The sequence below is a fragment of the Cyprinus carpio genome, chromosome A6, assembly GCF_018340385.1.
Source record: "Cyprinus carpio isolate SPL01 chromosome A6, ASM1834038v1, whole genome shotgun sequence".
NCBI classification, from domain to species: domain Eukaryota; kingdom Metazoa; phylum Chordata; class Actinopteri; order Cypriniformes; family Cyprinidae; genus Cyprinus; species Cyprinus carpio.
Window position 1 is genome coordinate 15891416 of NC_056577.1, and position 26189 is coordinate 15917604.

Sequence of the window (26189 nt, forward strand, 5' to 3'; positions counted from 1 at the left end):
ATTAGTGTACAACTAAATTAACTATTCATTTGTCGTTAACGGTTCATTAAAAAACTGAAAATTCTGTCAGGTGCTGTTCACCCAAGGCATTCTTGCATTCTACCAGCACAAATGTTCAGTTTGTCTGTCTGTGGCTGCTCCATATTTAAGATTCTGTTTCAAGATTAAAAGTCTAAATTTATCACACTTCAAAAATCTAAAGTCTACATTTAAATGACAACAAAAGACTGAAAGACTGAAAAGTTTTTCCATTGCATTTTCGAAAGGTTTCGCATACAGACAACAATGTTGTCAAAATGATTCCTGTTCACACGGATCAGTGAAAAAAAGACTTATTATCTATGCCAGGCCTGCATAACTAAACAGGTAATATGCATGTGCATTATGTCACAAATTTTCACAAATTTGTGTTTCTGTAGTTTACACAGAGACGACAAAGGTATTGTTTTCAAAAACTTGCACTTTGAAACCCGTTTTCAAAACTTTGTTTTTTTAGGCCCCCAAAATGCTATTGTCTCGTAAATGAACAGCCAAAACACATACAGTACAACGCTTCTTGTCTTCAGTTGAAAGTGTTGTGTAAATCTAGTGCAGCCTGTAGTGACTATTTGAGCCGTGCTGACTACAGATTGACATTCAGGTGGCACTTCAAGGTAGGTAGGGAAGCTCTCTTAGCATCCTAGATTAAAAAAAAAATAAATAAAAAAAAAGGCCAAAGGCTTTTCTAGGGATGATTAATAAAATGCACTAAAATATTAAACTAACCTAAAAATAATGCAAATGAAAGTACAGGAATTTATATTGAGCAAAAAAAAAATTTATAAATATCCTATAATTTAGCTTCTGCAAGCCTTCCATTTTCTAAATTAACTACTCTGCATACTCATTTTCTCAAACAAATTTATGAAGTGCCACTTTGAATGCCATTTTAACTGTCTTGAAGGAGCTTTCAAGTACGCTATACACATCTCAGCTATTTTCCGTTCACAGATGGCTTTATTTATTTATTTTTAATTATTTTTAATTTAATAAAAATTTCAGTTATGCAAAGATATTCATGCAAAGGCACAATTTACTGACCTTTTCAAATCGTCTTTAGGATCATGAGAAACATACATTCAATCAAGTATGTCCAAATGTGTAACACAGTATTTGACAGTAATACCATGGTATGCCACGGTACATTTTTGTAAGTGAAATGAACATTACACTTACCTTTATTCTCTCTATGTTAGCTTCTACCCGTAGCTGTTGAACAGTCCTTTTGGCCTGCACTATATTATTAGAGCTTTGCATCTTAGACGACATCTTCGATTATCTTCACAGACCTGGATTGAAAAGAAATGAAAAGTTGATATTGACATGCACTTTGCTTTGTTTTCTCTGAGCAGCCAGCAGAAGATCAAAGTTACACATCATTCAAGTCCCATGATTCATGAACTACATATAACAGAATTTTCTTACAAAGCGTGCAAGACAGGAAATTTGTCTATATGTTAACACACATAGTGAGACAGCAAAAGCTCTCTGAGGAGGTGCACAGGGCCCCTTCGACTCCTGCAGAGGTTGGGGGTGTTTAGTGCGTCAGGCCCCCAAGTGAGGGGCTTTTCACTTGGTCTGCTTTATGACTGCAGGAGGGAGAACTAAAGCAAGCCGTTTGTGTTTGAACAGAAGATCACATGCTGCCAGCAGTTCAGTCTCTGCAGCTACTGACTGTTCCTGCAGAGCACTCTTTCCGTAAACCATCGTCACTGGTTACTCTGCCAACTCATCTTACACAATGAGCAGATGTGCACAAGTGCAGAGAGACAGAGCCGGCAGTGCAGACTCAAGCAGGAGAAAAAAAGGAAATGGTGGAGTCAAATGGGTGGTCTCTCATCGACCACGAGATAAAAAGAGGGCGGTTAGCCTTCTAACTTCCTAACTTAAGTGAGAATGAAATAAAGCAACATTGATAACTGAAAGATTGATACTGAAATACAAAAAGTTCAGTAGTAGATACCAAAACCAGTAAAAAAATCACAGCAGAATTAATATGCTAATGAACACTTCATTTGTTTGAAATAAAGAAAATAAATACAAATATAAATTAAATTATAACATTAATAATATAAATATAAAATATAGAATTAAACATATATAAAGTAATAAATATTAATATAAATAAAAATATGCATACTTAAATTAAAACAATGGTATGTAGGCTTGATGTATTTCATTAAGGGTAACTTTTTTATTGTAAATATTCAAGAAAATGGTCAAGTAGATTCAAGTCACATTTATTTATGTAGCGCTTTATACAAATCAGATTTTTTTTTTTCACAGAAATAAACAGGAAAATCAGATCAGTTTCAACTAAATCAGCTCTAATGAAGACAGCTGTCATTATTGAGGTCAAGTCATTTCAGTGTTGATTCGGTTCAGTTCAATGGCAGTGTCGATGTTACAAAGTTCATAAATTACGAAACAAATTCTGTCCAGATATAAAGCAGCTAAAGAAGACAATAGTGTCATTATTCTGGTCAAATGAGTTCAACGTTGATTCAGTTTTATTGAATAACTGTCAATGTTGCAAAAGTTACTTAATGAATAATGAAACATCTTCAAAGGCAGCTCTATCGAAAACAAAAAATAATGTCATCATCCAAGTCAGCACTGAAGAACATAGTAATAAAAAGAGCAGTGCATTGTTTTCTCTTTTTTACTGTTAATATAATTGTTTCATTGATATTAATGAAACAATGGACAGTGACAGGTCTTTTAGCAACACAACAGATTTATTTTTTGCTGTCCGTGTCTGATGTAGACAAGGTGTAAGTATCAGTTCTGACAACATGGGAAATGTTTAACAGAGTGGCTTCCATATTGCTACATGGTCAGCTGCATAATCTCTAGCACAACAAACCCTTATTATCCTACTTCCTGAGAAGCCCAGACATAACTTTATCAAGAATTCAGAGGAAGAGTGTACGGTTGTCTCCTGTTCCACTGACACAGGGCTGGTATCTCTACACGGAGCTCGTGTTGGGGGGTGACCTTATCTGGTTGCACACCAGACATACTGAGAAGGGGTTAAGAGGTTTGGATAACAACTAGTTGTTAATGCAGTGAAAAAATTAGTGTGAGACAGAGACCGTAGTCGCTCCCATAAGCCCAGAGGTCAAGGGGCCATCCATACATTACGGTCCAGAGAACACACTGCTTAGCTGCAGCTTAACAAAGACAAAACATGACGCCTCTGACGAGAGCAGCTTACTAACAATCACGCCTTCCAGACAATAAAGCATCCCAGGTTGCTAATTTTAGTTTAATCAAGAATTGATCAAATCAACACAGGTTAAACTGTTGGCATCCATGTCTTTTGTTTAAATGCACAAAATGGCAAAACTGATTAACAATGCATATATATATAAGGATAAAGATTTATTCTAAAAACCCAACAAGACAAGCAAAACACAAATAGATATGCACATGTTGCACATTGTCAGAACCAATGTTATTTTAATATCATTGATTACTGTTTTTGCTCTTATTAGGTCTTAATATTTTGAATTAGTTTTTATAATTATATTTTTCATTCACATCCAAATTAAATAAATATTAATTAATTTTTTTTATTTATATTAATTATTTTTTTGTTTTTGTTTTTAACTATTTTTTAAACATCTTAAATTTAGTTCTTATTCATTTTATTTTTTTATTTTAATAATTATGTTCAACTGAAAGAAAATGAAAAAAGACGTTTTGGCAAAGGTGAAGTAAAATAAGTTTCGTTTATATTTTCTTTTATTTAAGTATAAAGTTATTTTATTTCATTTTATTTCAACTAAAATGATTTTTATGGTTTTCATTTTAGTTTTAGTTAATGATAAACTGGTCAGAGCTGTAAAAGGCACTCTGTCGATATGTCTAATTTACTTGGATTAAAGAAATAATTCTTAGTTCTTTTAATGTCATGAAAGAGTCTCATTAAATCTGAAACTGTACCAGTCTGAGTTTAACAAATGTGAAACTAAGACAATGTCCTTTGTCCAAGGACAGATTGCGTTCAGTTGATCTCAGTCAAGGTTGAGTAAGAATGCAGCTCTGTTAAAGGGCACAGTGTTCCTGTGAGGTAATGCTTCATTCACTCAGAGTGGCTTCTGAGGGACAACAAGTCAATTTTCGGCTGACGCAGGACAGAGAGCAGAACTTTTAAGCAGACATACACGGCTCAACAAATGTGCCAATCAAACTCTGCTCACTACTCACTCACTCGTGACCTCTGACCCCTCAGCTCGATTGTTGTCCTCGTCAACTCACACCAGGCGAGCAGAGGTTCACGTGTAGAGACAGTCTCAAGATGACAGTATGATTAACCGCCAAAACCTACACCCAGCGAGCCTTCCAAGAGCCCACATCCGTTTCATCAACCCACTCCCTCCTCTCCCTGCTGTATAAATGATTAAAGATGTGTATGAATGTATAAATAGCAAAAGAACAGGAAGTCTGTTAGCCTGGACTCAGAGGAGAAAGGGTTCGCTAAAAAGTGCTTATCCGGACCCACAGGATTTCATTCATCCCTCTCACGTTCATCCTGATAAAACCCTTCATTTGGTCTGGAATTTGTCCTTTCTGTGCTGGGAAGTCAGTGTGTGACGTTTCCGCCACTAAAGTGCTCTATGCTTAATGCCCTCTGCTGTCTACGCAACACTGACTTTGAATCATCCAGCAGGCTAACCGCTGGCTTGAATGCAGAATGGACACAGGATGCCGGCCAGTACAGCTGGCTGTTGAGGAGAGAGGACACTCGAGGTGCACTGAACTGTTCCAATTGTAATTACAGCTTTAAAGAGAGAGACCCAACAGTCAAGCACACTCCAAAAGCTCAGGCTGACGCTGCAGCATTCAGTCTTTTGTTACATCTCTCTCACCTCTGCCCTCGCTGTGACCCTGCCCCCCAAAACAACTGTGACTCTTCAAGAGTGAAGGCCTGTTCACACTCACAAATGTTTGGAATGAAAATTCTAATTTTCACATGCAAACTGTCTGTTCAGGCCAATGCGAAATAAACGGTAGCTGATCGAAAACACAAATTCACTGCATTTTTCTGTTTCTGATATCCAACAGTATTTACATGTTTTCAAACAAATGTTCAGATTTTTTCATTAACAGCCATTTTAAGGCTGAAAGAAAGACAACAAAAACTGAATGAAAGGAGGTGTAGCACTGGATGGCTGGTGCTCATCAAAGGAGGGATGTGGAGGTCAGGAGGGGTTGACTGGATGTGTGTATGTCTTGTAAATGTGTAGAAACAGTGTGAGAGAGAGCAAGTGAGAGGAGAGAAAGAGAAGGGAGTGTAACCGGCTTTGAGGTGTGTGACTCGAGCTGAATCACTAGCAAACAACAAGAACAGGAAACTAAGTAAGACCACCAAAAGGCAGAGTACAGACCACCTTGGGGCACAGAGCAATACTGCTGCTGACTGAGCTGCCCACCGGGCCACCCACACCTCTGCACACCCACACCTCTCCCTCCCGCTCTGGCACTGCCGTCGCCTGCTGGATCTCAGCCAGGACTGGCCGGCTCCAGCCATCAGCCCAGCTTCTGATGTAGCACTCCAGGAATAACAGAGTACTGGCATACTGAGACCACCACAGCAGAGACACAGAGAGCGGGAAATGAGTTTCAAATACTGTTTTACAAACTGTAAATTAAATCTATGCATTTTTTTTTGTAACATTTTCTAGGGTGTTCTGCATGGTAAATAAGGGTTGATATGTTGTTAGTATTATGGGTGGTTGCTAGGTGGTTGCTATGGGTGCTCTGGGTGATTGTTAACTGGCTTATGTAAACAACAACAACAAAAAAACAGAAGTCTCAAAAACGCTTGGGTCCCTCCATCAGTGTAAAAACCTTTTCACACTGAGCGCGATGCAAAAAAGCAAGGCGAATCACAGACGAACAGTGCTTTCACACCGAACGCGAAACGATTGTTCACCTTCTGCTAATTCATGCCTGCACGCTAGGTGGCGCTGACCAGCAATGGATTTTTCTTTAGATATGCATCTCGTAAATGGATTTAACATCATCCGCTGCTCAATATACATGCAACATTACATTAAGATAAACAAGGTCCTACGCCAGAAACAAACTATCTATAATGCTTACAAGAATAGGCTACATCCTAAAATATAATTAGAAGTACAATTAGCATCAAGCTACACTTGAAAATGTATGTAATTATTAATGTATTTACTTACCCACTTTAAACCATCATCGAGTGCTTGTAATAACTTCCAATTGTGATCTATAGTTAATTTTGATTAATAAGCAGACACATGCACTCTTTGTATGTTTAATAATGCTACACTGCTAATATTTGTCATAAACATCCTTTATTTCTATAAAAATACCATGAACTGCATACAAATCACATACAGTATATATATATTGTCATAATCATATGTCTATTTACTTTCATATTTCATGTGTAGAAAAAGACTGAATGCGCTCTGACTCATAACTCAAATCTTATTGGATGGCCCGTGTTTTCGCCTTGCGAAAATGAAAAAATTTGTCAGACCGGTTTGAAAAAAAAAATTGCATTTTCGGTGCGGGAATGTTTGCGGCCTATGTTGAAGCATCCATAGAAATCTATTGTTTAATTCCAGCGTGTCATCGCGTTCGATATTCGTTACGCTTTTTCGCACTCTGAAAGGCCTTAACTGTTTGTTAAAAAAACCAAAATCAAGCAATCTTTTGAAACCAAAGTATACAGCATATCAAATATGTAAATGGACACTCAAACTTGCTCGCTTGATGTGTGAGATTCAATGATGAGCTTTGTTCTCGCGCATCAAGCATGCACAGCTGAGCTTCTGCTTACTATACTGGATTGTCCATTTTTTTCCCCTTTTTGCAACAGTTTTGATAAAAAACATTAAAACAATATTTCAGTATTTTAATATATAATTATTATTATATAATCAATTAATATATAATTTTCACTATTTACAGTGGGAAAAAAATCATTGCACATATATATATATATATATATATATATATATATATATATATATAGATAGATAGATAGATAGATAGATAGATACATAGATAGATAGACTGAGAGAGAGATTGAGTGAATAAATTCTGTAGAAAACAATGGTATGAGCAATAGTAATATTGATGCATGCCTTAGCAAGCACTAGTCATAACTACCCTCACGGACTTTAGACATGAAAAAAAAAAGTTAAAATTGCATTTCTCAGTACTACTATGTGCACTTTGCCACAAGAGTATTTGTTGGTATGTATACTACTACAGTACGCCTTTCACATTAACATTATTCATATTCACTTTTTTCAGTTTTTTTTTTTTCAAGACTTCAGGAGAAATATATATACAGCTGTGTTTTCAATGCTCAGACAGGAATTTGTCGGCTGGTCGTACCTCACATGAGAGCCCTCGACCACAGTGACAGCCTAAGTCTGACTGGACCACCATCTCTGGGACAGAATCCAGCAAGTATGCATATTAAGTCTTCAGCATTCTGCACATAACGTCTTAAGATGTACATGAATTGAGCACTGTGTTCCTTAATGACTGGGTGGCGGCGTGGGTTACAAAGTTCTAAGAAGAACAAGCTATTTTTTATTTCCCTGTCCCACAATGTTCTTTTGCCAGGTCTATTATCTCTCCTTCACACGGCCTGATTGCTAAGTGACGGTTGTGCCTAAAATTGCTGCTGCAACACAATAAGGCTGTTGAGTCCTGGACACACAGTGCACAGAAAGGACAATGAAGACTCTGCTATCATAGATCCGACACACTCCAGCTCGTATAGTGGGAGATAGCTTACGGCTAGAGAGCAAAACATGGCAGGCTGAGGTAACTAGTTTAACAGCACCCTCATGGGAGCTAATCTTTGAAAGCCTGATGTTATCAGACAGACAGGCTGAGGCCATGAAGCATGGGGAAGAAGGGAGACACCCTCTCTCACAGTGACGCAGGGCTTTGGGAAGAGAAAGTGGGGGTGAAGGGTGTTGACAGAGGTGTGTACGTGCATGTGTTTGTTTAAAAGGAGAGATGGGAGTCACAAAAAAGATTCCCACCCACGTAAAATTGCCAAATGCTTTAGCACTGTCTATGAAGGTAATTCTATAGATAAGAGCACATTAAGATTCTTGATCATGACAGACAAAAGATGACAGATTGTGTGAATGTCTTATGTGAGGTTGTTTAATTTACAGTGTGTACTCTGAACATTTAGCCTGTGAGTCACAGCCTGTGAGTTTCTTTCATGTCTCCAGAGTGTCTCTGACTGAGAGAATGAAGAAAAGAGGTGAAAAGTAAATGCACACCTACATCCCAGACACATCCGGGACAGTAAGACTCCAGCAGCCTCCACCATGTCTAATGCAGACAGTTTTTTTTTTTTTTTTTTTTCTTCTTCTATCTGGCTACGGCTACATTAACACTGTTAGTGTTTGGGAATCACCTTCACCTAGAAGTGTGTCTCGAAATGTCATGTTCACGCAGCATAAAAATCTCAAATATTAATGCAAACTGTGTAAATGCATTCAAGCCACCTGTGAGCTGCATTCAACAGTCTGCATAACAACATCTAAATTCCACTGTTTGTTTTTGTTTGTTTGTTTGTTTTCACATTTGCTGGGCTGGACCAAGCAGTGTTAATTTTGACAGGAATTTTTGGACTTAGTTTTTATCTTGAGATGAAAATGCTTAATAGTCTCAGTCACATTTTAGTCGTTTGAGTCTTTCATAGTTTTAGTCTAGTTTTAGTCGACGAAAAGTCATTGCATTTTTGTCAACTTTTAGTCATTACTTTTAGTCTTGCTGCAGTTTCCAACATTTATTTTGGTAGCTATTTTATATTTAGTCTTCAAACAAAAATAGTCATGAATTCTTCTCTCTTTAGACCAAATCAATTAAGCTTTGAATTTGAATCAAGGATTGAATTTGGAAAAACTTGAATAAATGATGACAATTTTAATTTTTGGGTGAACTATCCCTTTAACAGTAGTGAAAACGTAGCAACTTATAAAAATTATACTTGTTCATATAAAATATATTTAATATATATAGTTTATAATTTTTGAAAAAGAAGCAGAAAAAGACAATAAAACAAATACGAAAGAGATACAAATTAAATTTTTCAGATACAATAGATTTACTTAAAATAGTTATTTAACATCTATTGTTAGTTAACATTAATGACACGGATTAGGAATGGTGTTCCTTTAAGACGGAAGGCATGCATGTAATACATATGTTTAGTTTTCACCTGTTCACGTTCACTTAATCCATAACTGTATTTATGTGAGATAGACTACTCTACTGCGCTGACAACTGATCGCGTGTTGTATAATAGAACACTATCATCGTGCCTTCACTAAGTTAATCGACAACGAATTGTGACTCCCGGGTAAAATGGGACATTTGGTCACCTTATCCCTACCCTTTTGGGTGCTGAGGCCATTGTTTCAGATCACTAGTTTGCGTTTTGGTAGCCTATCTATCCACTGCGGCTGCCATACTGAGACTAGATATGAAATGCACCTTATCCGATTGCAATCCAAATACAGGGACGCACATTTTTAAGGACAAGACAGTAGCCTATAGGATGTATTTTGAATGTCCGGCAGTCCTCAAATAACATTATAGTCCCGTCTCGTCTTGTTAACGAAGACGCGGCATAAATTCCGTCATAGTTTTTATCATCAGATATTAGTTTTAGCTCGTCAACGTCTCGTCTTCGTCACAGAAATTTTTTTTTTGTTAACGAATATTTTTCGTTGTCGTCTCCGTTAACGAAATGAACACTGGGACCAAGTAAAAGTGCAGCGGTAAAATGCATTTGATCTCTCAGTCACCAAATGCACAGACATCAGATATCTCCCTCCTCACACATTCCTTGAGCTGGCCGGCACACAACCAGGTGAGAGACTTCAGAGACACCGACTTCACTTTCAAGTGTATGAGCATCTCACCACATCTGCATGGCAGGACAAGAGGCAAAGGAAAATGAGAGGCAAAGGAGAATAACCATCAAATCCAGCAAAGGAATAATGTGTACATTTGGGATGGGCGGCCCTTCTGAGGTATGGCGGGACAGGAAATGGTGCGGCACAGTAGAGAGAGTTCAGTCAGGAACAACCAGATGCAACATCAATGAACAAACCCACCATCTGCTTCTATTAATACACCAGTTTGGCACAAAGAGAGAAGGGTGGGGGAGAGAACGCAGACCTGCTGTAGAAGTCTGTTTGCTTTTAGACCTTGGCTATTGAATGAGACAATCTGGCAGGAAAATCTGGTAAAATGGATTGAAGGTGTGTGTGCACCTTGAAGTGGCCTCAACCTTTTTATTGATATATATATGTTTTTTTAAACCATGTCATAATATCTTTTAGTGAAATGACAGAATTTTCTCTGCAGACATACTGTATGCCAAATTTCTCCAAATACTTTGTATGCTTAAACGTTTCGACAGCAATCGACGGCAAGCTCACATTCAAATGTAGTACATCTGGATTTCATTCAAACTATCCATATTCATATTATATAGATACGTTTTTCTTTTTTAATGGTCCCAAAGTAAGGTTCAAACCAAATTCAGTGCTATGACTACTGTATGTAGTATGTGATTTCAGATGCAGCTAAGAAGTTTCTAGTATCCTGAAGACCTTGATTAGGTGGGTCAGCTCTCTTTAAGTGCAGTTGGATCTAAAGTCTAGGGAACTGGAGTAAGCAGTAAATATGGAAATAACTTGTTGTTTTGGCATCAGCAGCTTTTATCCTCACTGTCACTGTGTTAAGTGAAATAACAAAGAAACAAACAAACATTTTAAATCACTCGGCATCTTCAGAGCTGCTGGTGGCCTATCACCTTTTCTTCACCCTACTGTCATGTTATGTATACAGTAAGTGCATCTTTGAGGAGATGAAAGAGGACAGTCATGCCGAGGTCATCTTTTATGACAGTGTGCATGTTCACCTTCGCTGAAAGCCTGTATCAGCAGATCACGATACAGCTTTTGTTTGGGTCTTAGGTGTTTTATCGTGGAGTGGGGTTTAAAAGGGGCTCTGTGTGTGGTGAGAAAGGAGAAAGGCTTTCTTTTGTCTCCACTCCATACAAACAGAACATGCACTATGGAGCACTGACTCACCTTTACACCTGATAACACATACCAGATATGAAGACGAGCAGTCTGTCTGGGCCCTGTTTGTTCTTCAAAAATGCACAACAGACACTTTCAGTCATTTCAAGGTTCATGCTATCAAAGTGGATCCTTATATTCTGTGATCTCTGCATGAAGACAATAGGGAAGTTGTGGTTGCATGTGTGCTTCAGTATTAAAAATACAAGAAGGATTGTGTTAAGATTACCAGAAATGACAGTAACACATAAAAAGGATTCCAGTTCCTCAAAATCTGACTCATTGACCTGGTGAGAAAATGTTGCATTTGTGAACTCTGCTTGTGAGGTCTACATTTATCTCATGGCAGCAGAAGAATTTCTGAATCCCAGCCAAGTACTCCACTGCTGAGAAACAACACTCAGCATGTATGCAAGTATGGAAAAAATGCAAACCTATATAAATAAAAATCACTTCATAGAAAATGAAAATGAAAGAAAAATAATTTTTTCAAATAAAAAATAATTGGCTCACTATTTCAAGATTGGTTATGGTTTTAGGCATGAATATGAATAAGAATATGCACAAGTGTAAATGCTACAGCTGAAGATTTTCATCAAATAATTTACATTTTGGTCTTTTAAAGTGCATGCATGTCAGGATGACCATAATTATGAGATTCCGACTTATAACTAGCCTTCATGTCATCGTAGAATTCATAATTATTATTTGAAAACTTGCAAAAATTTGCAAAACAATGTGCCCATACATATAGCTTTTAAGCTGTTGAATCTATATAACATAATAATTCTGTTCATTTTTGAGCTCTACAGCTCCTGTCCCTATTCACTTTGATTGTATGGAAGGAGCAGGGTGCATGGAAGAAAGGTCCGGAATGACAAGAGTGTAAGTAAATTATATTTTATATTTGGGTCAGCTATCCCTTTAATTTGAGCTTCAGAAAAAAAAAAACACAACACCACTGTCATTTACTGGAACATGCTACTAGATACTTGCGTAAAGCCATTGAGTATCTGGAGTATTTCATGTTAAGCTGCTCAACCCTGTGTTTCCTGCTCTGGAACAGTACAGACGCACAACTCTGACGTCCATCAGTCGTGCAGCGCTCCAAGTGAGCAGGAGGGGGTGTCATCATTTCTCAATGGTGTAAATGTGAGTGAGGTAGAGAGTAACAGAGGCTCCTCAGCAAGCCATGCAGGAAAGCTGCAAAAGGAAGCTCGTGTATCTTACGCTTGAGCAGAGTGGTTTGGCTACAGTATCCTCCCCAGGGTCAACAGCAGAGGGGCTGATGCTGACAAGAGCTCAATCCCATTTTTTCCCTTCACACACCACTTCCTGGAGCCCCGAGCTCTGGGTTAGACTATTTTTGTGCTGCTCAAGCAAACACATTTAGGTCCTGCCAATGAATCCATTCTAAGTCTAGGGTCCAGGCCAGACTGAGCTCATTTCACAAGAATCCAAGGAAATGAACATAATAAGTACACATAAATAAAATACACTTATATACACTTATACACTTACAAATAATAAGTATTTTAAACAAATATCATGCATATCATTAGAATTTTTGAGGGGTTGTATAACATGACATTTTACAACCTGAACTAACCCTGACATAAAAAGTTCACAATTAACTGATATTTTATTGAATTTGTGACAAAGTTTATTAGGGGTCCTCACTGTTATATCATTTCCTGGTTTTTGATTTGGCAGACAAAATTTGTCAATCATTTACAATAAAAAAATAATAATAATAATTTAAAAAAAAACTGCTTCACTGCCTTCCTAAAATAATTTTCAAGAATTTTATACCTTTAATGTTTTTGTAATTTTTTCTTCGTTAACATATCAGGACAATTTTGTCACCAAGTTATGCATGTGTTTCTTTAAAATAAATAAAAGCCACTTGCTGTAATCAAATGCATTGATATTTATACTTTATGTCTTAAAGTGTCTTTAAACATCAAATGCTTGAAAGCCAGTTATATACAAAAGTGCATATGCTGCCATCCGACTTTGCATGTAAACTTTATTTACTCTCAGTATCTCTTTGCAAATGCCTAAATCTCTCCGCAAACAGTCACAGTAAAAGAGCAAAGCAAGGATTTGTAGAGTGTGCAGGCAATGTGTGCATACGTACAAAAGCACAATAGCTAATAACGTAAGCGAAAGCAGCCCAGGATGAAGAAATTGCTGTAGATGTGAGTACAGTAAAGCTTTGGGTGTGTTCCTGAAACTGACCCATCAAGGATGCACGGCAAGGTTGTTTAGTCACCTTTTACCTTCTTTCCATTTAAAAACCATCTCTGTTGTGTTAAGAATAGCAGCTTACATTCATGACAAAAAAACAAAAAACAAAACACTAGTGTAATAGATGTGCACAGCCATTCATGTGTGAGATTTAGCTGTAACGCTTCCATTAACAACACATACTTAGTAATTTGTGCACGCTGCATACAAGTATGACTATTCTGTGCCAAACTGAGTTGAAAAAAGGAAACATGCATCAGTCTTTTTAGTAGTCTCAATCTGTGCGTCAGTGACTTGAATGCTAAGCCGTCATATTTCCATGTAAATCTGTTCGCTCTTCACTTATGTGCCAAGAACATCAAAGATGAAAGACATTACTGACGTAATAAAGCAAAGTTATTTTTAAATCTCCTAAAATCAAATGTATTTACTATAATAACTATTTGCTGTTTCTTTAGAGGAACTGTTATGACAACCAAACAGTGCAGATGAGATTATGAGACATTTCAGTGGAATTGACAGCAGGCATGTGACATACTGCAGAAAAAGGACAGTGATGGCTTGAGGCAGGAATGTGAGGTGCAGCTCCACACATACATACACTGATTTTCACAGTATAAGAGTACGTTCTTATCTCTGAAACATGGTGTCACATGTACACTGTGAGGTTGTTATCTTTTAGATGGCGACAGTCTCTTACACACCCGTAAGGAAAGAAAAAAGAAAAATCACAAATGTTTAGTATCTTTAATAATCTCAATCAACACTAGTAGAAAACAATGATGTTATATGGGTTGGCAAATAAGGAATGTTGCAAGCCTCCAATAGTAAACAACACTATTGATCTCACGTGTGTGCTCTAGAGTTTATGGAATTTCAACAGTATAACAATCTCTGCTCATATTTGCCAAGATAATAAAATCTGCATTCAAAAGTCAAGTATTCTAACAATTCTCATAGATTTCTTCTAAATGATCTGAGTGAACTATGCTATAGATCATTGATTTTTTTTTCTTTTACAGCTTTGAAATTGTACTGTACTGTACATTTGATAATTAAATAAAATATAATTGAGAAGGATTGTTTTCCACTGTGCTTCTAATATTTCAGCTGGCCCCATGCATACATACATATTTGTAAAATCAGCTGGAAAAAGTTAAAATTCAACTCTGTGAAAGCTATAATTATACTACAGCACACTTTTGGAAAGCAATGGCATATGGTGATTTGTTTCAGTACATTCTAAATGATGCTTCCAGGTCGATCTTGCCTCATCTGTGTGAGTCAGCTAGAAGATTCACCTTTTTGACATTTAAATCGGCAGAATACACAGCAACAATATTCAATGTATAACAAATCACTATATGTTTAAGTTTGAAAGGCACATGAATGCAATAACAATGCAACACTGCCCTGATACAGTGAAAATTCTGTTAAAATGCTCTCACACTGAGCCCAGGCCATTCTTATCATTGAGCCCTGCATTATATCTCTTGACTTCTGCGCTATATTTTTTCTTCTGGTCATGACTTCCACACTATCTGACACAGGCAAACTTTCTGCAGAAATAACCACAGTAACGATCAATTTCTTTCATATGCACTAACAAACAGGTATTATCTGCACTGTTTACATATTACTGCATGTGCACACAAGGAGACAAGAGTTAAGTACTTTTTCATTCACGTGATTCTTGTTGCATACTTTCTGTTTCCTGTTTCAATGTGATGAGACAAAAAACATTAACAGGACATTAAGTAATAAATATCTGTGGGAAACGTGCACAACAAACAAAATCACAATGTACTGCATTTTTGAGATTTGTCCTTCAGTGTGACTTAATTAGGGAAGTCCCCGATCCAGGTGAAAACATGCCTCTTTTGTTTTTCAAGAAGGAAAGAGAGAAAAAAACAAAAGGGTGACCTCATCGTGGCATAACTCAACAATGATGCTTGTTCACAAGCATAAATCTGTTACCTAAGTGACTGCACACTGTCCCTACTGGCCAGAAACAGAGAGAGAGGACAACGAGTGTGTACCAGGAAGAGATTTCAATGTGTGTATGTGAGTGTGCCAGGCTCAGGCTGACCTCAGCGGGTAGGAAGAGGTAGCACGGGGAAATCAAGCTGGATTCTCGAACATTTCAATGGCAGATAAGAAAGCACCTGACAAGAGAACACATTCCTGCATAGTTAGTCACCTCCTCAGTGCAGTACAAAGAACACACACTCACACAAACACTTGCATACGTAAGCTTACGTACTGTATGAGAAAATCCTAATACACATGAACTTGCATTGTGCATGTACTTTACTTTTAAAGTTTACCATTATGTAAATTATCATGTAGTTCCTAAAAGCAAAGAAGTTATTAAATGTTGCACTCATTTTTGAAAACTTTTTCCAAAAATATTTTGTTTTATATGTTCATATGCAACAAAATGGAGTGCAGCAAAAAGGGAGTGCAAACATTTGAGCCAAAACAGTATTTGTTGTCTTACATTAAATTTAGGTTTTTAAGTTATATATGCACATATTTTTATATCAACAGTAACTTAATGGTATAACTAAAAAAAATAGAGTAGTGCCTTACATTACTTCTCGTGTTCAGAGAAGGACATGTGTGTGTTCCTGAACATTCTACCTCTTACAAGATGGTAACGTTGGACACTTAAGCTGTTTTGCTGCTTTCAAACTCTGAATTTTTTTTATTGTATATTTTATTGTGTTTTACACTAAGTTGCATGCAAAATGTATAAAGCTGTATACAGACTTAAATTTGCAAACAGTCTGCAAAATGTTGCACAATATCTTATTTATAATAGAAACAATAAATAAATAATAGACAGATTACTCAAATATAAAAATAGCTGTAAGATGCAGCTCAGAATGCACAGTCATTAAAATTCTGTCTTATACCAATAAGCAGGTAATAATTTTTATATTTGTGTTTATTGCTGATAACCGATAACCGATATTTCCGATAATCGTTTTGGGATATATAGAGGTACAGTATAGGTATCAAATATCATTAGAAGCCTGAAGGATATCTTATATAATACTGTTTCTCACACACACAATACTCTAGACCCTGTGTAAATCTCTGGCCCCTGTGCACAGCTGCAATCTTGGGAAGGGGCCTCTGCAGAGAATTCAGAGTTAATGCTTAACTGGAAGTTGGGCGTTAGTTCAGTTCAGTTCAGTTCCTCCCTCCACTTCTTAGAAGTCCCAGCACTGTTTCTAGTGAAGTGAAATTGAAAGATTTCTCTAAACACGTGGAAAAGAATTAGCCTATCTGAAAAAAACAGCGCCTGCAGGGCCAAGGACTATAGGGTAGCTGTTTGCGGTGTTGTTGAGTAATAGCATGTCTGTTAAAAAAGGAAAAGCAAAGGAGAAATTTCAGAGAAACAGTTATCTATACTGTAAAGAGGATGTGATTGTCTTATGTTTAGGCTGAGCAAATGGAAATATAACTGAACTGAAAACCCTGAAACAGATGACTCTGTTAAGATGGAGCCAATGCAGCAGGGTCAGAAGCTTAAATCAGAGCCATGTGCATTAAACTAAAATGCAAACTATCTAAAATCACACAAAAATCTTGTTCTGTACTTAAACACGTTCTTCACTACTCAATCTCTTTCTGTGAGAGTCATGCATATGGGGTCGTCTGCCTTGCTCTGGTGGGAGGACTGGACAAGGTAGGAGTGAGTATGTGTTCGTAATGTGTGACCGACCATGGGTCTGGAGGCCGTTCTGACAGCTCATGGGAAGGTTCCTCCTCTCTCTCTTGTTCATTTTTCATGTTCCATCCTCCCAAGGAAGTGAGGATGAACTGAAAACCTTGGGAAAAAATCCCCCCATAAACAATCCAAGCAGCCTTTTCAATCAGTCTGTGATAGTTTAGAAAGCACAAACTGGCACAGTTGGTCTCAAGTATTATTTTCACAGCTCTACCATCTCATTGACACGACCTCTAAAATAACATATGGAGTGTCCATGCAGGCTTATGCATAACTGACTAAAAGATTTTTCTAAATTAACACAAAAAATACTATTTTTAAGATATATAAAGGTATTTACAATGATTACAATTACAACCATTCAAACCTTCTGGCTATACTAAATTTAAAAAAAAAATTAAAAATACAAATTTACCCCATTCATTTCCATTTGCTTCATTGTAATCTACAGTATGGAGTCCTGTCCATGATGTGCAGTTGAAAATTTTTAAACAAGAATGTGTTCATTTAGTTAAATTGTGGATTTTGCTTTTTTGATCAATCCTGATCATGGCCACAGTAAATACTTAATTTGTTATACCATGATTTAACTAAATTAAAATTAGGGAATGAGTTATGGCATGATTTAACTAAAATGAAGGAACAAATGACTAAAACATGGCAATGAATGAAGAATCATCTTCAATTCTCTCTTCACAGCAGTTCAGTCAGTGTACTGTTTGAGTAAATGAATTACTCCAGGATATTGGATTATTTGAACTCAGAGGGAGTGTCAGCCATGTTAAAAAAAGTTAACAGCTTAAGTCATTTGTGGATTAATGCTTATTGTTGACGCGAACCATTTCAAACGATTCAGTTCGATTTGGTGAACTGGTTCAAGAAGATCCGGTTACATCGAGTGATTCGTTCGCGAACCGGATATCACTAAACTGCAGTGCTGTGAACGTGCTCATAACAGACCCAGGAGAGAAGACAAGGCTGAATAAAGTCGTAGTTTTTGATATTTTTGGACCAAAATGTATTTTCGATGCTTCAAAAAATTCTAACGGACCCTCTGATGTCACATGAACTACTTTGAAGATGTTTTTTTATTACCTTTCTGGACGTGGACAGTATACCGTACATACATTCTCAATGGAGGAACAGAAATCTCTCGGACTAAAATCTAAAATATCTTATACTGTGTTCCGAAGATAAACGGAGGTCTCACGGGTTTGGAACGACATGAGGGTGAGTCATTAATGACATCATTTTCATTTTTGGGTGAACTATCCCTTTAAAAATGAGGACAATGGAAGCAATCAAAATCAACAAAAGAGCAATGATATACAAGTGCTATAACAAGTCTCAGTTAGCTTAATGCAGTACACGTAGCAAGGTTTTTTTTTATCACATAATATATAACAGATAGAATAGAAAACTAATAGAGCAAGCTTGTGTTAAAGGCCTTTTTTGCTTTTGTTAGTTGTACAATAAATAAAAAGAAAACAAATAGAATACAAAAAGATTAGAAAAGCAAGTGTTAGTTTTTTTTTTTTTTTTTTTTTTTAAGAAAACAAGTAGTCAGTTAATAAATACAGTGCAGGTCGAAAAGGGGCAAGTTTTTTTTTTTAATTTTTTTTTATAAAGAATAGAATTAGAATGGAGAGTGCTAGAGTAAGAGGGTCAAATAAAGATGGAAGAGATGTGTTTTAGCCGATTCTTGAAGGTGGATAAGGACTCAGCTGCTCAGACTTAATTGGGCAGGTCATTCCACCAGAAAGGAACATTTAATTTAAAAGTCTGTGGTGTGAAAGTGATTTTGTCCCTCTTTGGGATGCCACAATAAAGTGACGTTCATTTGCAGAACGCAAGCTTCTAGAGGGCACATAATTCTGGAATAATGAATTTAGGTAAAGGGGTACAGAGCCAGTGGTGTTTTTTTAGGGAAACATTAATGCCTTGAATTTTATGTGAGCAGCTATTGGTAGCCAGTGCAGATTGATAAACAGAGGTGTGACGTACATTCTTTGTCTGTTAGACAAGCTGAGATGAGACCAGCTATCGTCAAATCATCAGGATGGAATGAGAGGTAGAGTTGAGTGTTATCAGTTTAGGAGTGATATGAAAAGCCATGTTTCTAAATGACAGAACCTAGTGATGCCATGAAGACAGAGAAGAGAAGTGGTCCAAGAACTGAGCCCTGAGGCACCCCAGTAGTTGTGACTTGGACACTCGTTTGAATGTCCACTTCTGAAACCAGACTGGCTGCTGTCGAGGAGGTGGTTCTGTGTGAGAAAGGCTTAGACTTGGTTGAACACAGCTCCTTCAAGTGTTTTTGCAATGAAAGGAAGAAGGGAAACTGGTCTGTAGTTCTCTAAAAAAGATGAGTTAAGGGTGGGTTTCTTAAGTAGTGGAGTTAAACGAGCCTGTCTAAATCCTGAGGGGAAAATACCAGTGTGTTAATGATGTGAGTGAGTGCAGGTACAACTGCAGGAAAAATGGCTTGAAGGAGATGAGATGGAATAAGATCAAGCGGCTAAGTAGTAGGATTATTAGAAAGGATGAGTTTATATATGGGAGCTCCCGAGTGATGCCGCTGATCAGACTCATGACAGATCTTGCATGCTCCCAGATCTGGGGCTCCAGAGGAGGATCAGTTACGATAGCTCTATTGGAGGGTGAGCCAGTGTCCTCTGCTCAGTGTCACCCCTTTGGGCTGATTGCTCAGTCTGACTCAAAAGTTGACAGCCGTGCTTTCCTGGGCCACCATAACCATTGAGCTGGAGTGGAATTCTCCACCCTGTCCCAAGCACTCACAGCTGGATTTGCTGCTAACAAAGTTGTGAAAGGCAGCTTTTTACTACCCAAAGCTGCTTTCCAACCTTCTCCACCTTTACTACCCTTAGTGGTGGGGCCACCTGGGAGTGTGCAGAGATTCCCCAGGTGGAGGGTGCAATTGCAGTCTTGGGGGAATCATACATGCCTCCCATCCTGGGCCAGTGAGTTGATGTCTGCTTTCGCTGCTGAGACTTACTCATCATTGGAAAGCCCGCCTCCACCTTGCATGTGATGGCCATCTTGCAAATATATCATGCCCAAGCACTGTATTGCACAGGGGCAGTTCTGAGCTGGGGTTCAGGAACCACCCACGGTGACTGACTTTGCCTCTGGGTGAATAAGGTCACAGCATGGGCCCTCGGCCAGGCGATGTCCACTTTGGTGGTCCAGGAGCACCATCTCTGGCTGAACCATGCGGACAAAGTGTGCTTTCTTGACGCCCCCATCTCCCAAGCCAACCTTTTCGGCAAAACTGTCATAGCTCTCAGACAGACCAAAAACAGACAAGGCCATCAAACACATCCTGACCCAGTCACAACCTTTAACTACACCACTGAAAAAGCAGGCCATGGTCTTGGCTCCTCAGCACAAACCTGAATGAGTAGATGCACATACCCGTGTGTACAGGGGAGTGGCTGGGAATGCAAATTCCACTCACCAATGTTCACTGGCCTGTTTTTTAGTTTTTCAGTTCCCAAGTGAGACCCCTAACGTCAGTGTTGATGTAACGTCTCCATTCCCTCCTTCAGGGAGCGAGGGTTGCATACGTAACGAGACGTTTTTGCTTCTTGAAATAAATTTTTGTGGTTATCAACTGTTTGTCACAAATGCTTTAAACTGTGCTAACTTGTACCAAGAATATTCTTTTAACTGCATTTTGAATGAAGCAGAATAAGTGATGTGTCCATATGTGTCACTCACCTGTGCTGAGCCTGAGAATGTAAATCATGTGCACTCATAAATATTAATAAGGCTGATAAGATAAGGATTCCTGTCATATATGATTCATATAAACATTAAAGGAGTTCTAAGAAATGTGTGTTTAAAATGTACTCATCCAACACAGAGACACACACACACACACACACGGTAAGACAATACATTTCAAGCACACAAACAGCACAAGCATATGAACCATGTCAACTGTAAGCTGTTCATAAGCTTTGCTCCTTTTTGAATTAAGAGAAACATCCTTGTGTTTGAAACCCAGTAATTGTCAGAGGTCTGTGTCCGAATGTCTGATCTTGATGTGCATGTTGGTAGTCTAGGTTTATCTTACAGGAAACACAGTGTCTAAACTGCCAGTGATGCACACAGACTAAACATACACAACTGCACAAGCAACAGCACAAAAATCTTTACTTTCAAATGTTCAAACCCTCTAGCTATAACATTTAAAATCCTCAAGCTTTCATTTTGGAGGAATATTGGTGAAATTTCTTCTGTCCACATGAACTAAAGGCCACAAATAAATTGTAAATCATGCAAATGTCAATACAATTAAAATCAATCTAGCACAATTTTTTCCCAGATGCACATCAATCACACAGCACTTGCAGAGATTGTGAGGATGCAACAAGCAGCATGCGTATAAACAAATACTAAACAAATACTACAAATACTATAGAAAAATGCACCACACCGGACTATATAAGTCTTCAATTAAATCATAGCCTTCAATTTAATAATCATGATTTGATAAGATACATCACTGTTTCAGTTTTAGTTTGATTTTTAATTTCATTGTTACATTTGATTTAATTAATTTTCACAACCCCCTAGGAATCTCTGATTATAAATAATAACAATGTAATGTTCTTTCAAGTGTGCAAATATGTAACAAATGATGAAAGCATAAAAAAAGAGAGAGAGTTTAACTTATACTTAAACTGGCATATTTAACACTCATTAAACTGTTTGGGTAAGAGGACTGGCAAAGCTGCCTCCATCTACTTTCCAACACATTAATAATCTCTGGCCACCGACAGCCACTGCCGCTGCAATTAAACTCTACTTATTTATGGCCAGGCAAATATTTCCTTTTCCTATGTCTGCCAAGAGACATGACTTCAAATGAACCTCAAAAAAAAAAAAAAAAAGAGGACAAAAAACATGAAGGGCAGAATTTCCGGCATGTGGAGATTTTTCCTGTGAGGCCACAGAGGGTTTGGGCACATGCTGCTGACCTGGTTGTGATCATCACTGAATATATCACCTCATGTCCTGCAGACTGCTGAAGGCAAGGTTGCTGGAAATGATTCCATGTTACAAACACAGATATATTAAACCGGCATCAACTGATAAGTTTCTTCAGTTTGGCCAATAAGTGCCATAAGCGAGTCTTTTATTTTAACAGCGTGGAGAACATAACCACATGATGCACAAACACTCCTCATTCATCAGTTTACAGTCTTTGTTTAACAGTTCTGTCTAATTAGTAACAGAAAGGCAAACGTTATCATACTTTCTCATGTAGTGTTGGGTATTCAGCAAATACGCATTTGAATCATTTAAAGTCTTTGAATATCTAATCAATATTTAATCCCTCAAACCTCACAAACTTCCAGCTGTTGAAGTGTGTATTTGTAGCCTGAAAAAAAATGTCCATTCTCATTCTGCTGTCACAAGATCCATGGAAGATGATGCATGCGGCACAAATATTTCGATAAACTAAAGTTTAATATTCTGACTCAAACAAGTCGGCAAAATAAATACACAAACAGAACCATAATAATGGCTAATATGCATGTCTGCACTGGATCCTACGACTGACCTGCATTGTCAGTGTGAGAAAGAAAGCCTGAGTTCCAGAAATGTGATCTGAGATGACCCAGTTAAAGGAGGTGAAATAGGCCAGCGTGACAGGGACCAGGTAACCCACACACAGAGCTCTGATACTCCCCAGATAGTCTTACCACACGCTTCTGCAAAGGACAAAAAAGAGCCCATCCATAGTCGGATGTCCAAGCCCTGATTTTGACTCTGAGGGTGGACAATACACTCAAAAAGAGCACTTCCTGTCTCCTGCGAGTCAATTAGTGACTGTAAGATTTGAATTGGTCCTTTGAGAACGCTTCAGAAGGTACACAACAACACAGGATTCAGACACTCTTATCAGAGCTATTACTGTTAAACAAATCTGACTGCTGTCAGGAGACCATGACTGCACAAGATGTCCGACAGATTCAGCCATGAGGGAGATCTGTGAACGAATTAGCTCTGGTCCAAATGTCTCAGTGGTATTGTGCGAGACTGTGTGTGTTCACATCTCTCTGATTGACCACACAAACAGTTCTCTTTAAAAACCTTGTGAGCAGCCTCGACAGACTGTCTCCAGAGGCAGCTGGCTTCCAAGACAGCATCTGAACTGAAATCCCACACAAACCCCTGCAAATTTGCTGCAAGGTCATGACCTGTTTTGATAGTTTGATAAATTTTGCTGCATTTTCAGGATAGTAAATTTTATTTAATTACTTTGACACATATCTCACCTTTAAAATATCTTTGGACATAATAGTACATTATTATATAGAACAAATAATAAAAAAGAAATATATATATATATATATATATATATATATATATATATATATATATATATATATATATATATATATATATGAGCAATATTGTAAAATTGTAAAAAAACACAACAGACAAAAAACAAAACACAGCTCTCAAACTGATGAGCAACAACTTATAAATTTGCTTTTTTAATTGAATTTTCGTTTGCTTGATTACGTACAACATGACCAGAATTTTACAAAGGGGGCATTTACACGACAGTTTTTAACTAAAAATAGTTAAATGCATTTTTGCCTTTCGTTTACACAATGATGGCATTTTGGGGGTCTGAAAAAAACTATACTGTTATAATCTCAGTGTAAAGTACCAAAACACAAATTTGTAAAAACGGTGATGTCTTGCACATGCACACTACATCTTTAGTCTATGTACAAGCAACCTAATTATGTCTTGCACATGCCCACTACGTGTTCAGTCTATGTACAAGGAACCTAATTATGTCATGCACATGCATACTACATGTTCAGTCTATGTACAAGGAACCTAATTATGTCATGCACATGCGCACTACGTGTTCAATCTATGTACAAGGAACCTAATTATGTCATGCACATGTGTACTACGTGTTCAGTACATGTGTACTACGTCTATGTACAAGGAACCTAATTATGTCATGCACATGTGTACTACGTGTTCAGTCTATGTACAAAGAACCTAATTATGTCTTGCACATGCGCACTACGTGTTCAGTCTATGTACACAGAACCTAATTATGTCATGCACATGTGTACTTCGTGTTCAGTCTATGTACAAGGAACCTAATTATGTCATGCACATGCGCACTATATGTTCAGTCTATGTACAAGGAACCTAATTATGTCATGCACATGCATACTACATGTTCAGTCTATGTACAAGGAACCTAATTATGTCATGCACATGCGCACTACGTGTTCAGTCTATGTACAAGGAACCTAATTATGTCATGCACATGCATACTACATGTTCAGTCTATGTACAAGGAACCTAATTATGTCATGCACATGCGCACTACGTGTTCAGTCTATGTACAAGGAACCTAATTATGTCATGCACATGCGTACTACGTGTTCAGTCTATGTACAAGGAACCTAATTATGTCATGCACATGTGTACTACGTGTTCAGTCTATGTACAAGGAACCTAATTATGTCATGCACATGTGTACTACGTGTTCAGTCTATGTACAAAGAACCTAATTATGTCATGCACATGTGTACTACGTGTTCAGTCTATGTACAAAGAACCTAATTATGTCTTGCACATGTGTACTACGTGTTCAGTCTATGTACACAGAACCTAATTATGTCATGCACATGTGTACTACGTGTTCAGTCTATGTACAAGGTACCTAATTATGTCATTCACATGCGCACTATATGTTCAGTCTATGTACAAGGAACCTAATTATGTCATGCACATGCATACTACATGTTCAGTCTATGTACAAGGAACCTAATTATGTCATGCACATGCGGCACTACAAGGAACCCTAATTATGTCATGCACATGTGTCAGTGTTCAGTCTATGTACAAGGAACCTAATTATGTCATGCACATGTGTACTATACGTGTTCAGTCTATGTACAAAGAACCTAATTATGTCTTGCACATGTGTACTACGTGTTCAGTCTATGTACAAGGAACCTAATTATGTCTTGCACATGCGCACTATATGTTCAGTCTATGTACAAGGAACCTAATTATGTCATGTACATGCATACTACATGTTCAGTCTATGTACAAGGAACCTAATTATGTCATGCACATGCGCACTACGTGTTCAGTCTATGTACAAAGAACTTAATTATGTCTTGCACATGTGTACTACGTGTTCAGTCTATGTACAAGGAACCTAATTAGTGTAACCCACAATTTAACTAAAACAAGGGAACAAATTAGTAAATCATAGCTATGAATGAACTAAAACGAGGAGACAAATTTGTAAAAAAGTGGCCATAATATCTACTTTTTTTTCTTGTGCATTCCATGTGCAGGTTTCCGTACATTTATAATTATACTGAACTTATTTTTTGGTGTTGTGTGAAATATATTTATAAACAGCATTTCTCTCGACAAAGCTGCCATCTTGACTTTTTTCAGTGAGCTTTTGAACATAATGCATTCAGAAACTGCCTTCTCAACAAAGGCTAAATCTAATGCTGACTTAATGTATTTTTCAAATCAACACAATTATAATATATTTGAACCAGCCTAAACAAAAGAAACACATGCACAATGCCTTAAAATGCTGGCAGGTAGCTCACCAGGTTTTGGAACAGAGCTACTGTGTGCACAAGCGGAAATGACTGATCCAGGCAGCAGACACACAGGTAGGTCATGATGACTTCTATTTGCTGTAACACTCAGTTCCTTTGTTTTTAACTGGCGCTCTTATGGTTTCTCCCTATTTTTCCCTAAATGAGGTCATGAGCAGGAACCTGCTCAACAAGTCACAAGATGCAGTTGGCATGATGATTCCACAGAAGCATAAACCAACAAACAACCTTAAAACAACGTTCCTTTTCTGCTGCTTTCACCTAGGCCAGAAACTGATTTCATTTATTTTTATTTCAGTTTTAGTTTTAGTAATGTTTTAGTAATTTTAGTGCTTCAAGTTATTTCATTACAGTTAGATGTCTAGGTATTATTTC

At 37.5% G+C, this 26189-nt stretch overlaps 1 protein-coding gene across 2 annotated transcripts in view; it reads right to left on the bottom strand.

Annotated features, from left to right (window-relative positions):
- Positions 1 to 26189, bottom strand: part of gng12b (guanine nucleotide binding protein (G protein), gamma 12b) — a 54205-nt gene that overhangs the window by 3338 nt on the left and 24678 nt on the right. The window contains exons 2-3 of one of the 2 annotated variants that reach the window (XM_042758190.1): positions 15502 to 15577; positions 1216 to 1328 (exon numbers count right to left, since the gene is read on the bottom strand). In XM_042758190.1, the coding sequence (XP_042614124.1) occupies positions 1216 to 1308 (93 nt within the window). In that variant the 5' untranslated portion in view covers positions 1309 to 1328; positions 15502 to 15577. The remainder of the gene's footprint in view (positions 1 to 1215; positions 1329 to 15501; positions 15578 to 26189) is intronic. The other variant, XM_042758189.1, reaches the window with a different exon arrangement.